A 16,160-nucleotide genomic window follows, 5' to 3' on the forward strand; every position below is an offset into this window, starting at 1 on the left:
TCAACTCAGCTCAATGCTACTGGAAGGAATACATTTACAGGGAAGACTTTAAAAGAACAGATCCTAACAACTAAACATCGAGTGAAAGACAGAAGCGATTTGACCTTAAAATGGCAACTCTGTGCTTAGTGTTTCTCAAAGTGGGACCAAAATTATTCAAAGCGTTGGTGTAAAGGCTGATCTTAGGGAATAGGTCCTATGATAAGCTAATGTTCTGGAAATAGCATATTGAGGGCAGGTTGATAACTGTGTGCTTGCTGTGAATCTTGTTTCTGTTCATTACAAAGCATCCCACCTAATCAGAATTGAACGCTGTCCGTGTCTGTAAAGGGGGTGTTGGGGGGGGGGGGGGGGGGGGGGTGGTTGGCTAAATTTAAAGCTTCTTTATTTTGAGACCAAAACGTCAAACTTCCAGGTTAACTTTGTTAAAAAAATAAATTCGTTACGTTTGTTTATAATAATCTGATGTTTTGCACTGAACATCATTCGATATATCTTATGAATATGTCTTGTGGTTTTAATCTTAATTAGTTTGAATTATTCTATGATATGATTCTATGGCTGTGCAAGGACTGGCCATACAGCAAGTGTGGTGTGTTGTTGATACCTGTGCCTGAGTCTGTCTGTGTCTGCAACAGGGGCTATTCTCTACGGATGTTCTGTCCTCGAGTTTGAAATATAAACTCTGTGAGAACCGAGTGTACATTTTCAGAAACTGAATTCTTGTGGGACATTGCCACAGTCTGGTTCTTTTGTGCAGTTCGTTGTTAAATGACAAATGGTGCAGCAATGCCGAAAATGGTTTTTTTTGTTTAAGGTGCTCCGATTGAACAGGAGTAGTGTCTACAAACAGTTTTTTTTTAACAAACCCATGGAAAAGCAGACAGTGCTGACACTTTCTTGTTGATAATTTCCTTCTGTCGATCTGGAGCTTTTGACTCCTGGCTGAGGTGTGATCCTCTGCGTGTTAACAGTCCCTCTGGTATTTCGCTGAAGTGGGCATTCTTCAGGCTAGGCACGGAGTGTCGAGAGGCCATTTGATTCCGGGGGGTGGGAGGAATCATGACTGCAGAATCTGATTCTACCTCCTCCCATTGTCTACTCACCTGTGTACTCTCCAGTAGGGGTCGCCAGTGAGTGATCAGGACAAGACCTCTGACATAATGGTCTCCCTTCTCTGGTGCAGGGGCCATAAGGCCAAGCACAATGCCCTGGGCTAGACAACGTGGACCCATCCTGGGCTGTGGGGCTCATCCAGTTAATCGGTTGAGCCATTGACCAAGCGCGCCTGACATCTCCGCCGATGGTATTCACATCTCTTCAGCCTTTTAATTTGTGGGAACCTTGCTCCGTAACGATAATTTGGTCTTCCACGATGAATAGCTGAGCTCATATTGACAATTGCCCCCCTTGTTTATATGTTTGTGTGTTGTGGATTTGCAGTGCTCCGTAGGTGAGGGTCAGGTCAGATTAGGGTTGCTGCCCAAAATTCCCACCACCGTATGGTCCAGATTATAGGAAATAGAAAACCACACGGGATAATATATTTCAGTGTGTGGAGGACGAAGGAGAGAGGGGTGGAAAAAAAAGGCATGTTGCGAAAGGTCAGCCAGCTGATGAGGGAGATTACAGGTTTCATTGTTGGCCATTGAAACAGGGTTTTATATGGGCGCTGTTTGTTTATTACTTGACGTGACCCGGCTGATATGGGAGCTGTCATCCATTGTGTCACTAATGCTGTTTTGAATTGCAAATTCCATGCCATTCGGAGCATGGGCTGCAGACATGCCCCCTTCTTCTCCATGGTCGCCACATTGCAAACCCATTTTTTCACTCCGCATTTATTGTCAGTGCAACTTTGGATATGCTGAATTTGCACCGGGGTGCAAACGTGCCCTCCGTTAGAAGCATAAAATGAGAGCCTGTTCGCCATTAATCACCTCAGCTAATTGCTATGCGCTCCCATTACCCAGATGGTGTGAAACCAGCTTGTCTTGCGGTAACAAAAAAACATCCCCAGTTTCAGTCAAGGTCTGCTTTATTTGTTGTAACTTTTTTCTCTAAATAATGTGACTTCATGGCACTCATATGTTATATTACGGGGTAAATATTATTTGTAATGAATCACAGAGAATGACATGTAGAGAACGGCAAATGCTCGAAGTAAAGTTAGCAAGACCACATAATCCCTGTGCACATTTGGTGATTATAATGAATGCACAATGATTTTTCAATTCTCTACATTACTGTACTGGGAACTCTTCTCCCCCCCCCCCCCCCCCCCCCAAGTTGAGAAGCTTCCTTGTTGCTCATCCATTTCAGGTCGGTGGCTTGGATTGACTTGGTATTTATTCTTCAGCTGTTTTTTTTAATGGTTTCAATGACTGACTCAGACATATTTAGCCTTAAACACAATCAAAGTGAAATGATCGTTAGATTTACAAGCCAGATAAAACACTTGTAAATTTCTGAAAAGCTGTCCAGAAGCGGGACTCGGGCACAGAATGCCGTCTCTTATTTAAAAATAGAAACAAGACATTAAAAAAAATCACAGATGTCCCACATTCGATAGCAGCCTGAGCTGGATTAGTTGATCTCAGCTGGGGATGCTGGTGAAGTGTTCCAACTCTCCTCAGTGTGGCCCCCTGGGCAATGGAGGAGAATAAATCAGTTTGGGTCCCTGCTGCTGATTCTTCTCCATTCACCCTTGGTGCATAGATGTTGATGTTGTATAGAACACTGCACAGAAACGGCCCTTTCAGCCCAAATGTTGAGGATCCATCCAGCCTTCTTCCGTCTTCATCTGCTGAGCGAGGACCATGAATGTGCTGATTGGGATGACCCTCACCATACATGCCCGGATTGCGTGCTCACAATTGACTCAGCTCCCTAACGAATTGTGGCCACTGTTGTGAGGTATTGGTGCCTCTGGAATCAGTCCCAACATGAGATATTGGGGGTGGGTGGAGAGAGGGTAGTTGGCAACAACAACTTGTATTTATATAGTACCTTGAACATCCTAAACAATTCCAGGTCATTGCACAGAAAAGTTATCAGATAAACTTTGACAAAAAGCCTCGTAAGAAGGTATTAGGACAGTTAACCAAAAGCTTGGTCAAAGAGGTTTGTCTTACAAAGAGGGAAGATAATAGTGCAGAGAGGGTTTTGAAAGCATCAGCAGAGTTTAAGGCCCAGGCACTTGAAGGCACAGCGGCTCATGTTGGAGGGAAGGAAATCTGGAAGTGGCTGTATTTTACCAATTAACACTCTACCTGTAATACACAAAGGGCTGAATGCATTGTGCAGTGAATTGCACCAATAGTGTGACTGACGTTCTTATTTTTTTCTTTTTTCAAAAATAAGTTTAGAGTACCCAATTCATTTTTTCCAATTAAGGGGCGATATAGCATGTTCAATCCACCTACCTTGCACATCTTTGGGTTGTGGGGGCGAAACCCACGTAAACACGGGGAGAATGTGCAAACTCCACACGGACAGTGACCCAGAGCTGAGATCGAACCTGGGACTTCGGCGCCGAGAGACTGCAGTGCTACCACTGCGCCACCGTGCTGACCGACTGACACTTTTATCTAGCTCTGACATTGCACCACTAGCATAGGGAGGTGTGGTGAGCCAGTGTCTTTGTGTATGGCATTGTCTGTGATGCCAAAAATCTAACTATTTACTAACATGATCTGAAAGTTCACTTCCTGCTCATTCTACACATGATGCTGTAGTAATAACTGCAGCAGTCACATTGGACATAATTCAAAATGTAACTGTATGTAACCTGGGCCAGAAACCTGGTCAAATGCCATGCTATAGGGCACCCCCTAAACAAATGAACCAAAATTAAGCAAGACTTTATTTTCAAAGGCCTTTATTTTCACTTGACCAGAGATCCAGGAGCTTTGACAAAGGGTCATCTGGACTCGAAACGTTAGCTCTTTTCTCTCCCTACAGATGCTGCCAAACCTCCTGAGATTTTCCAGCATTTTATCTTTTGGTTTCAGGTTCCAGCATCCACAGTAATTTGCTTTTATCCAGAGATCCAGGGTAATGCTCTGGGGCCCCTGCTTCAAATCCCACCATGGCAGATGGTGAAATTGAAATTCAATAAACATCTGGAATTAGAAGTCTAATGATGACCAAAGAACTATTGTCTATTATCATAAAAACCCATCTGGTTCACTAATGCCCAGAAGGAAATCTGCTGTCCTTACCTGGTCCGGTCTACATGTGACTCCAGACCCACAGCAATGTGATTGACTCTTAAACGCCCTCTGAAATGGCCGGGCAAGCTACTCAATTCAAGGACAATTAGTATGGACAATAACATTGGCCCAGCCAACGACGCCCACATCCCATGAAATATCTTTTTAAAGACAAAGGATTCTATCCTCCAGGTTTTAGGGACTGAGGTGAATTGCAATCCCTGAAATATTGAGCCAGCTAACTTAGCAGAAATTTGGAATCAAACTGGGCACTCGGTACTGACTGCCTGTACTTACTAGGCCATGACATTATATTTTAATGATGTATCGCTTCCAGTATAGTATGAGCACTATCTGACCAATCACATCAGGTTAGTGGAAGCCATCACTAACACCGATAAATATTCATTGCGTTAGGATGTAAACTTTATATGTGCTATCATGCTATCATTGCTCTCTGCTGATGATGCTTATATCTTGTGAAGTGAAAGTCTCACAGACTTCCCAAACGTTTTAAGAACACTACTAAATGGTCTTCTGCTAAAATGAAATGTAGTGCATTGAATGAAAAGGGTCAGGGCCTTCAGCTGGCTACCCCCAAAGTTTAAAGGAAAAGAGAAGAGCCTGCATAAAAATAAATGAGTTTGTGCTGTCAAGATTTGTCTCAATGGTCGTGAGAGGAAGGAAAAGACAGGAGTACAAGGAGTTCCGTGATGTTTGAGATCTTGGAAATGAATTAGGAGATAGTGCAAGGAGTTAGTGAATAGGTGGGAGGAGCTTTTATTTTGGATTAAGCTTCCAAAATATACAAATACTTTTTGCCAAGAAAATGTTTTTCCCAACACAGTACAAATATCAAAAACTGTTAACTGGAGTCGTTGCAGGATCCAAAATGGCAACATTCCCACTAACTTTCAAGTAGATATAATTCACACAAGTGGGATCATCCAATCCAGAAGGGAACAAATTATTTTTTTATTGGTTGCTCGGATGTGGGTGTCGCTGGTTGGCCAACATTTATTGCCCACCTTAATTGCCCTTGGAAAAGTGCCGGTGACACCGGGAAGAAAGAAAGGAACAGTTGAAGAAAAATGAGTGAGAAATAAAATGATTCATTTGTGGCCCTGTCATTTTCAATGGCACAAACACTGGGAGGAGAAGAAAAAATGCTTAGACAATTTACAAAAGTACCTGTTTGGAGATTGTATCAGCCTACAATGAGTATCTCATTCTTTACACTCAGTCTCCTAACTCATGATCTATTGTGTTAGAATGTAACTGAATGCAAAGTGTATATGTGCATTAGATCCTTTGGTAATGCTACAGCAGGGGGCTTTAATACACATGCTAACTATCTGGTGAGCAGATAGATTTTTGGGAGTGTTTCCCCCCCATCACCCGCTCAACCCACCCCCCACCCAACTTCAATTTTCCAAAGAGTGCACTCCTCTTTGTGAGTTGGTTGGAAGGAGTGGCACCTTTCTCAGTGCCTTTGGCCAATGCTATAGTTCCTCTTATTAAGGGAAACTGTCTCCTTTATTCTGTTCAATGTCGTTAGGTGGCAGAAGTACAATGCTCCTGCATCTAGTGCCATGTTATTAATATGCTTAGCACAAAGAAAGATAATTGGGCTCGAACAATCATAATAATCTCAGTCCCAGGACATTGCAGCGGGAGTTCCTTAGGGTAGGCCTAGGCCCTAACATTTTCAGCTGCTTCACCAATGACCTTCTCTTCACCAGAAGGTCAGAAATGGAGATGTGTGCTAATGATTGCATGGTGTTTAGTACCGTTGCAATTTCTCAGATAATGAAGCAGTCATGCCTGTAATGAACAAAACCTGGACAACACTCAGACACGGGCTAGTAAGTGGAAAGTAACATTTGTGACTCCAACATGAGAGAATCTAACTGGCTCCTCTTGACATTCAGTGGAATTACCATCATTGAACCTTGTACCATCAACATCCTGGGGATAACTATTGACATGAAACTGAACTGGTCCAGTCACATAAAGACTGTGGCTACAATAGCAAGTCAGGGGAATTCTGGAGTGAGTAGCTCACCCACTGACTCCCCAAAGCCTGTCTTACCATCTCCAAGGAACATGTCGGGAGTGTGATGGAATACCCTCCACTTGCCTCTAGGGTGGACCTACACTACATAGACTGCAGCGGTTCAAGAAGATAGGTAACCACCACCTTCTTAAGGGCATTTAGGAATGGGCAATAAATGCTGGCCAAGCCAGCAGTGACCACAACCACCATAAAGAAAAAGATAAAAGTATCTTTTGAGAGCCATTGGGAAAGCTGACAATAAAAATGAAATATTAAAGAGAAATTGCTATATACTCTGTTCATGACAAAAAGCAATAGCAATGCATTTTACATGAAGACAATGGAGCATGTGTTTGCGCATTTGGGGAAGTAGCAAATTTGTACAAGAGCAATGGGACATAAATGACCTCAGTTCTATTTAAACAAAGATTTTAACTCTTTAGATTCCACCCCTCCCCCACATCCTGCTTAACCCGGTGCACCTTTACTTCCAGCCTTTGCCTTTCTGTTGTGTGGGGGCCTGATTTCTGCCTGTGACTGTTTCACTGAAATATATTCACCATCTGTGATATTTGTAAGATGAGAACCAATGAGACCGACACCCTAGTGCTGAGGAGGTTTGTCCCATCTATTGTTCTGAGAGGGGGCTGCTTACCTGCCTCAGGTGGGTCCTGCTTCACTGCTCACCTTTACAAAAGCACCTTTTGCCTCTTAATTATCACCAGCTGTCTAGGGGAAGTGGAAAGTAGTAATTTACCAGAGACAAGTATGGTCTCCTACTAATTTCTACCTGTTGTTGTGTACTGCAAAAGGTTTGGGAGTAGTTACTTACCCATTATGTGGTTGTTAAATTGTACCTACCCTGCTTGTTTAGCACAGAGAGGGAAGGCATCAGTAATTTAAGCCATATGCAGCAATTGTTCCGTACTGATTTTTAATTCTCTCCCTCTTCTCCCCTTCCCGCAGTCGCTGCTGTGACAAGAAAAGTTGTGGCAACAGGAATGAGACGCCATCGGACCCAGTGATAATTGACAGGTATGAATAATTGTTTGCTCTTCATTATTGTGTGGCACCTGCCTGTCCGCAAGTGGTGATGTTACATTGGACTGTTGTTGCGTGAGGACGCGTGGGTGTGTTTCATCTTGAACGTGTATAAACTCTCGGTCTCTCACGTCCTGCTAAAGGTTCTGTAATTGTGTGGTTCACTTGTGAAAGGCTGGAAAATTTACGATGTTTTGTGTCCCTCCGAAGCCAAAGCTCTTGTTGACTCATCATAAGGAAGACATCCTTTCTATTTGTTTCTTACTGATTCTCTCTCTCCCTGCGATTTAACATATGTATCCCATCAGACACATTAATATATATATATCCATTTGTGTAATATATATATATATATGAAACCACTATCTTGTGATTCTGAATGGCTGGAATCAGCAGATTGTTAGACAGGCAATAAGTGAAGAATTGAGAATTTCCAGATGAGCTTTTTTTCAGTTTTGTGCTGTGCCTTGTTAATGGAAGCATTATATAAAGTTGGAACCTGTTTCGCAGATGGCTCCAGCAGTGAAATAACTGCAAATGTGGGACTGAGCCATTCAGTCCTCAGTCTGTGTCAGCTTAACATGGCTGCGGCCAGAATTGCACCACAGGGGGTTGCTGCAGTTGGCTTCTGTTCCCTGGGGTGAATGCAGGAGTGAAGATCAGCCAGGATCCTTGCTCCTGATCGCCAATCAAGTGATTTATACCAGAGGTTATACTTGAATGATACTGGCAGAGAGCCTGACCAGGCTGGTGCTGTGATGGCCTCCGTGTTGAATTGCCCCTCAACACTTGCACACACTATGCAGGCACCTGGGCCATGGTAAAGTAGAGTACACCTCCTCCTCAGTCACTGTGCTTCACACAGGCCCACACCTTCTGGAGAGGAGGAGGAAACAAATGGATGGATGGCAAAAATAAAAAGGAATGTAACCTTTCGAAGGATTAAACAGCACTTTCAGATTGTGACATTATTATAAGATTGAAGAGCAGGATGGATTGTTTGTTGCAGCAGGCAGAGATAGATCCCATGTGCTTGCTGTGTTGTTTTATCATATGCACTGAACTGTGGAACAGGGAAAGCCAGAATTGCAGGTTTCACTTCAGTGGAGTGTTATTGAAAGTGTCTGTATGCACTCTGGGTGCATGTGGAGGCTGACACGTTAATAGATGGTGCACCTGTATTGGTTACAAGCGAAGGCAGGCTGCCTTCACTTCTTTCAATCAGTGTTTGTTTTAAAAATAACAAAGGCATAATGTGATGGGATGATGGCTCCCTACATAGACAAGACCGGATGAACCAGTAAGCAATCAGGAAACTGCATTACTGGCCCCCCATTCAGTGGGCTCTGTATTCAGCTTGTCAATGGGTGCTCAGGAGCAATGACAGCCTGAGGAGAATGTGTTTATATCTGCCAGCTGGGTTCCGTTGCTTTCTGTCTTGGGGTGGGCCTCAGTACCTCCAGAGGTACCACCAGCATCACATTCATGTTCCATCTAAACCATGAGACCATAAGACATAGGAGCAGAATTAGGCCATTCGGCACACCAAGTCTACTCCACCATTCAATCAGGCTGATATGTTTCTCATCCCCATTCTCCTGCCTTCCTCCCATAACCCCTGATCCCCTTGTTAATCATGAACCTATCTATCTCTGTCTTAAAGACACTCAGTAATTGGCCTCCACAGCCTTCTGCGGCAAAGAGTTCCACAGATTTACCACTCTCTGGCTGAAGAAATTCCTCCTCATCTCAGTTTTAAAGGATCATCCCTTCAGTCTGAGGCTGTGGTCTTCGGTTCTAGTCTCTCCTACTAGTAGAAACGTCCTCTCCACGTCCACTCTATCCAGGTCTCTAAGTATCCTGTAAGTTTCAATAAGACCCCCCCCCCTCATCCTTCTAAACTCCGAGTACAGACCCAGAGTCCTCCACCCGTCCACGTATGACAAACCTCAGGCAGCAGCTGCAGTCAGGTGGATTAGGGAAAATACTAGGCAGAATGACTCAAACTGGAAAGTATTCTAACCCTCCTTTATGAGGAGACTGATAACTTTCACAAGCAGTTGTTGTGCCATTGCGAACCATTTTGCAGTTGAATAGTGGAGTTGGTTGACCCATCAAACTCTCGGTTTTCCTGTAAGCTTTCCCTACACTTCAACCAGATCTTTCCTCACACTTCACAATACGGCACATTCCTGTGTGGATAGGCAGACATGTGCCACATTCATGACACTTTTCTGTTTTCACCATCACTTGCTGGGGAGGATACAGGGTGAGTACTGACTTCCCTCCCCATCTGCCAACTTCTTTTAAAGGACATGGATTTCTTTGGAATTTCCATGAGATAAGTAGATTCCTATCATATGACCATATGGAACCCTGCCTAGGGCTGAAATCTTTCAATTTCCCACATGGTCTGTCCCTCCCTGGAAAGACACACTGAGGGAGAAGAGAATGGAAGAGAATGGAAGGATATATGGCAGAGCTGGATGAAGGAATTAGACAGAGGAGAATTATGTGGCATTGAACGTATCAGTTGGCCGAATGGTCATATAGTGCTAGAGTTTTACAGCACAGAAAGAGGCCCTTCGGCCCATTGTGTCTGCGCCGGCCATCAAGACCATCTTTATTCTAATCCCATTTCCCAGCACTTGGCCCGTAGCCTTGTATCCTATGATGGTTTAAGCATTCATCTAAATGCTTCTTAAATGTTATGAGGGTTCCTACCTCTGCCACCCTTTCAGGCAGTGAGTTTCAGGTTCCAACTGCCCTCTGGGTGAAAAGGTTTTTCCTCAAATCTTCATTAAATCTCCTGCCCCTGACCTTAAATTTGTGCACCCTGGTTATTAACCCTTCTACTAAGGGAAAAAGTTTCTTCCTATGTTTGTCCCTCATAATTTTATACACCTCATTCAGGGCCCTCCCTCAGCCTTCTCTACTCTCCCGAAAACAACCCCATCCTAACCAGCCTCTCTTCATAGCTGAAACGCTCCAGCCCACTAGGCAATATCCTAGTGAATCTCCTCTGCACACTCACTAGTGCAATCACATCCTTCCGATAGTGTGGTGATCAGAACTGCACACAGTTCTCCAGCTGTGGCCTACCCAGCGCTTGATAAAGGTAAATTCGCCATAGCCCAGATGACAATGGGCTGCTTTCCCCTTTAAAGGGGAGAGCTGACTGGTTGTAGTTTAATCTATGGTTCACCACATCTCAGGCGAGGGGCAAGGTCGAGATGGCAGGACCTTCATGGATAACCTCAGCCAGTACATGAATTGAACCCATGCTGCTGGCCTTGCTCTGCATCACAAACCTCTCACCAACTGAGCTAAACTGGCCTGCAGCGTTTTATACAGCCCCATCATAACCTGCCTGCTCTTATATTTTCTGCCTCGGCTAATAAAGGCAAATACCCTATATTGCTTCTTTTTTTTTAACAGACAATTTTATTGAGGTATTTTTGGCTTTGTAAACAGTAACAATATGCATTAGTGTGCAGATACCAATTACAAAAAACATAGTGCAAATAACAGTACCATTCTCGCAAATAGACCCGCCTATTCTTCCCCCCTACTCTACACTATTCTACCCTCCCCCCCCCCCCCCAAGCCCCTGCTGACGATTAGTTCCCCGTGAAGAAGTTGATGAATGGTTGCCACCTCCGGACGAACCCCGATAGTGATCCTCGTAAGGCGAACTTGATTTTTTTCCAAGACGAGAAAGCTTGCCATGTCCGACAGCCATACTTCGGTCTTTGGGGGCTTTGAGTCCCTCCAGGCCAACAGTATTCATCGCCGGGCTATCAGGGAAGCAAAGGCCACAACGTCGCCTCTATCCCCTCCTTACTCCCGGGTCTTCCGACACCCCAAAAATCGCCACATCTGGACTCATCGCCACCCTTGTTTTCAGTACCCGGGATATGACGTCCGCAAATCCCTGCCAGTATCCCCTGAGTCTTGGACACGCCCAGAACATGTGGACATGGTTCGCTGGTCCTCCCCCACATCTAGCACACTTGTCCTCCAGCCCAAAGAATTTGCTCATCCGCGCCACCGTCATGTGGGCCCGGTGAACCACCTTGAACTGAATCAGACCGAGCCTGGCACATGTTGCGATTCCATTTACCCTCCTCAGAGCGTCTGCCCATACGCCTCCCTCCAACTCCCCACCAAGCTCCTCCTCCCACTTAAGTTTCAGTTCCTCGGTCCCTGTGTCCTCCGCTCCCATAAGCTCCTTATAAATATCTGAGACTCTCCCCTCTCCTACCTCATCCCTGGAAATTACCCTGTCCTGAATCCCCTTGGTGGAAGGCGTGGAAAGGACGGGACGTGTCTACGTACGAAATCCCGCACCTGCAAGTACTGAAAGTCATTCCCCCTCACCAGCCCGAACTTCTCATCCAGCGCCCTCATGTTCGCGAAGCTCCCTTCCAGGAACAAGTCGCCCATCTTTCCCACCCCCTCACTCCGCCACGCTCGAAACCCGCCATCCATCTTCCCCGGGACAAATCGGTGGTTGTCACATATTGGGGACCAGTCCGACGCTCCCACTTCCCCCGCATGCTTCCTCCATTGGCCCCAAATCCGCAAAGCCACCACCACTACAGGGCTGGTGGAGTACCTGGCCGGCGGAAACCTATATTGCTTCTTAACCATCTTATCGACCTGTCCTGCTGCCGTCAGGGATCTTTGGACATGTACTCCAAGGTCCCTCTGGTCCTCTGTACTTCCTGCTTCTGTGTTGCAGATTCTATGTAACGTACACTGAACAGGTGGGAAATGAGGGTATGTCATTGCTAGGATGCAGAAAAGGAGGAATTAAGTATCCTCAACATCTGGACTTGGAAGAAGGGAGATGTGTGGTGTCTTGAGTTGAGCCAGATAGCGTGCTACATTAGCCACAGGCTGGAGGTAAAGTGGGGGTGAAAAGTTAAATTCTTTGAAGCTGAAGGCACCTGCTATGATATGTATGGCAAATGCAACCTTCTTTATTGCATTGCTTGGTTTGGGATTTAAAGTAAAATTCCCATCTCTGGGCGTTATCGCAGTGCTCGCGTAATTTTGACTGTGAGTTAGCCGGTGATATATTGGCAGATGCAGACGGAGTTTGGCACTAATCATTTGAGCCAGTGATGGACCCGAATCCTGAGTAGATCTGTTGTTCTGGGAGTGTAATTTAGGCTTTAGATCACTGGGGTGCACTGCAGCTGAGAGAAAAAAAATAAACCAACTAGTTCTTAACAAAAAGGAGCTCATTCTTCTGTTAGTGGAAAGCTTAAAAAAGACACGGACAGAATTGAAAGAAAACTTAGCCATGGATCAAAGTCACTTTCAACTGCAAGAGCACCTCAGCTTGCAGTCATAATGATCAGACAGGGGCGACAAGCTGGCGCAGTGGTTAGCACTGCTGCCTCACAGCGCTGAGGACCCGGGTTTGATCCTGGCCCCGGGTCACTGTCCATGTGGACATAACACATTCTCCCCCTGTCTGCATGGGTTTCACCCCCACAACCCAAAGATGTGCAGCTTAGGTGGATTGGCCACTCTAAATTGCCCCTTAATTGGAAAAAAAATAATTGGGTACTCTAAATTAAAAATAAGATCAGACAGGGCACCATTTGACCAAGGTAGCTGCTCGGGCAGTTTTAGAACAAGATTTGCTCCTGTCTGGGGGTGGCTGGAGTGACCTCCGTATCTCTGCCCCATTTCTCTTCTGTTCAGCATATTCTGACAAGTTGTGTTTTCGATAATGCAGGTCCTGGTTGAGAGGAAATATGGTGGGACAAGATTTTGGTGAATGGGGAGCATGGGGGCGGGTGATGCAAGGCAAGGAATCATCTGCCCTCATTTGCCTTATAGAAACAGATGATCTTAGAATGATGGTCATCTGTAGACCTATATTTTCATCAGATCAGTTGCAAGTAGTGGGAGTCACCACACCAAGCAGCTTCCTGGGAGGGGATGTATGTCTGCCTTCACCACATCTTGTGACATCTGAGAGTGCTGTAGATCTCCGAATGACTGACACAAAGGACAGTGCCAATCTATTACTGCTACAAAGAACATGGATATATGGGCATCCCTCGATAATTAGGAGTTACTGATCTGGTTGAGGAGTGCAGCCACTATCAGTAATCCAAACCTCCTCCCTTAACACCTTTCTTGTCCCCCATTCACTGCAGAGAGATTCCAGGCTCTGGTCTCTCTGTGGCTGCTGTCTATTAATGATGCAACTGTTTCGATTTTAATGTGGGTTTTGTTTTTATTCTATTTTGACTCAGTGTGGACATCGGGTGTTAATGCTTGTCATTGATCTGTGATGGATGTCACATTGGGGATTTATTTGGAATTACTGTGAAGCTTTGTGTGGTGTATCCACAGAGCTGTGTTTCTGCACACATGTATTTCCATGGATGTTTAGGCTAGTGTTTGCATCCCTCTCATTTGGCTAGATGTTACCTGATTCACAGCAAGCGTTGGCACATTTTGAATTTTCACAGGCTAGGAACAGAGCTTCCTCCTGGCCAAGGGAACTGAATTAGAATCGGGAACAAAGGGGCGGCATGTGGCGCAGTGGTTAGCACTGGGACTGCGGCGCTGAGGATGGGTTCGAATCGCGGCCCTTGTCATTGGGTCATTGTCCGTGTAGAGTTTTCACGTTTTCCCCATGTCTGCGTGGGTTTCACCCCCACAACCCAAAGATGTGCTGGTTAGGTGGATTGGCCATGATAAATTGCCCCTTAATTGGAAAAGAAAAATAATTGGCTACTCTAAATTAATTTTTTTTTAAAGTCGGGAACAATGAACATGATATGGCTGGCTACGTTCACTGTCAGTTTACATTCGATTGGAGCATGTGGGCTATGGTGCTTCACCCTGTGTCTGAACCCCATTCTCCCCTTGAGCACAGGATTGCCGAATGTCCCCTTGTACCCAGTGTCACACTGTTATCCCATCCAGTTTATCATAGAATCATAGAATTTACAGTGCAGAAGGAGGCCACTCGGCCCATCGAGTCTGCACCGGCTCCTGGAAAGAGCACCCTACCCAAGGTCAACACCTCCACGCTATCCCCATAACCCAGTAACCTCACCCAACACTAAAGGCAATTGTGGACACTAAGGACAATTTATCATGGCCAATCCACCTAACCTGCACATCTTTGGACTGTGGGAGGAAACCGGAGCACCCGGAGGAAACCCACGCACACACGGGGAGGATGTGCAGACTCCGCACAGACAGTAACCCTATGGGGAATCAAACCTGGGACCCTGGAGCTGTGAAGCAGTTGTGCTATCCACAATGCTACCATGCTGCCCAAACCAAGTTGTGTGCAATGGCATCTCTCCATATACTTGGTACTTGTGTGCCACTTTCTCACAGCACTGACCTTGCAATATAAACTACAGCAGCATAGAACAGAGGGAAATTTGAAAACTATTTTGATTGTCTGTTTTTTAAAAAAAACTTCATTTCAAAGAATATTGGGCAATAATAATGTACGCGGTACCAAACGGTTTAATCATGCAATAAAGCAGAGTAACATTATAGGCATCATCCATACAGGAATAAACTAAAATATGTCCTACCTGGCATGAGACTCTTGTTTTTTGCCCTCTCTGCTGAAGGCCTTTGCCTGTTTTGGGTTTTGATCCCACAGGCACTTGGCAGCTCTGCAGCACCTCTCTCTTCACTTAGTCAGTGCACCAGCCAGGGGATCACTGGGCACTATGTATGTGCAAGGAACCCCCAGGTTCACTGAAACCAGCTGTAGTGTGCTGCTGTGCTGGATGAGATCAGTTAACTCCACATTGATCAGTGTCACAGTAGCTGATGCAGCTAGACACTGATCTACAGGAGAGGCTCCGTTCATATGGATATTATGGGAGTTTAACCAAGATACATTAAATGCAACATTTTTAAACCTAATTTTGAAGAGTCCTCTTCTGCAAGAAGAAATTAGTGGAGGGGGGGAGAGAAAGATGAGAGAGGAGAGCAATATATTATCATTAATGCAATGCGACCACATGCAAGTGCTGGAATTTTTCATCATTTTCATCTCAGATCTTTGCTGACAGACGAGGAAAGCTTTTTCTGAGGACTTCCAGTTCATGCAAACAGCATCCTCTTAAAAGTGCGCCAGCAATATACACAGTGTAAGAAGAAAACTTTGCTGACTTATCTCCCTCAAATCACTGACCCTATGAACATTGGACGGAGGTGATGCAGGGATGGAAACAATTAACACAAATTGCCTGCTTTAGCTGAGCAAAACTTGTTTGTTTAAAAAAAAAACCTTGTGACGTTCAAACTGGATTTTATGTGAACTGCATGGGATAGTTGCAAAAAGGGTATAATTTTTATAATGCATCCTAGTAAAGTAGGACTGTGAGAAGTTATGAATGAAATCCAGAGATTGAGGTATAACGAGAGACAGATTTTTAAGTTTAGCTACTCCAGACCACTCTGGTGAATGATATGGTGAGAAAACAACTTTGAGTGATTAGTGATGTGTGTGTGTGCGCTTTGTGAATCTGGATTGTGTTACCTGTTTTGAATTAGTGGTTCTCCTATTGTTCCTGATGAGCCCTTTCCCCAGCAGGATAATTAAACTCTTCCTAAGCCTTGGCTAACCCTGCCAATTTAAATGGGATTGCATGCAGAAGAAAGCTGATGTTGTGGCTCACTGTTTACTTTGCCAGGAATGTCAGAGGAGCTGCCAGAATGCTGACCCCCGATGCATTAGTAACCTGTCCATTGCCAACAGTTTTCAATATTTGTCTACGTGCCAGGACTTTAGGGCATTTTTTTTCCCATTTTGCGAGGGAAAGTGCAAGGGGAAGGCAATGAAG

The 16,160-nt window shown here is 44.9% G+C and overlaps 1 protein-coding gene across 5 annotated transcripts in view; it reads left to right on the top strand.

Moving 5' to 3' along the window:
* The window catches only part of ebf1a (EBF transcription factor 1a), a 489,857-nt gene that overhangs the window by 12,872 nt on the left and 460,825 nt on the right, over positions 1 to 16,160 (top strand). For all 5 annotated transcript variants that reach the window (XM_038795284.1, XM_038795286.1, XM_038795285.1 and 2 more), the window contains exon 6: positions 7,237 to 7,305. In XM_038795284.1, coding sequence (XP_038651212.1) covers positions 7,237 to 7,305 — 69 coding nt within the window. The remainder of the gene's footprint in view (positions 1 to 7,236; positions 7,306 to 16,160) is intronic.

Source organism: Scyliorhinus canicula, chromosome 4, assembly GCF_902713615.1.
Source record: "Scyliorhinus canicula chromosome 4, sScyCan1.1, whole genome shotgun sequence".
NCBI lineage: Eukaryota > Metazoa > Chordata > Chondrichthyes > Carcharhiniformes > Scyliorhinidae > Scyliorhinus > Scyliorhinus canicula.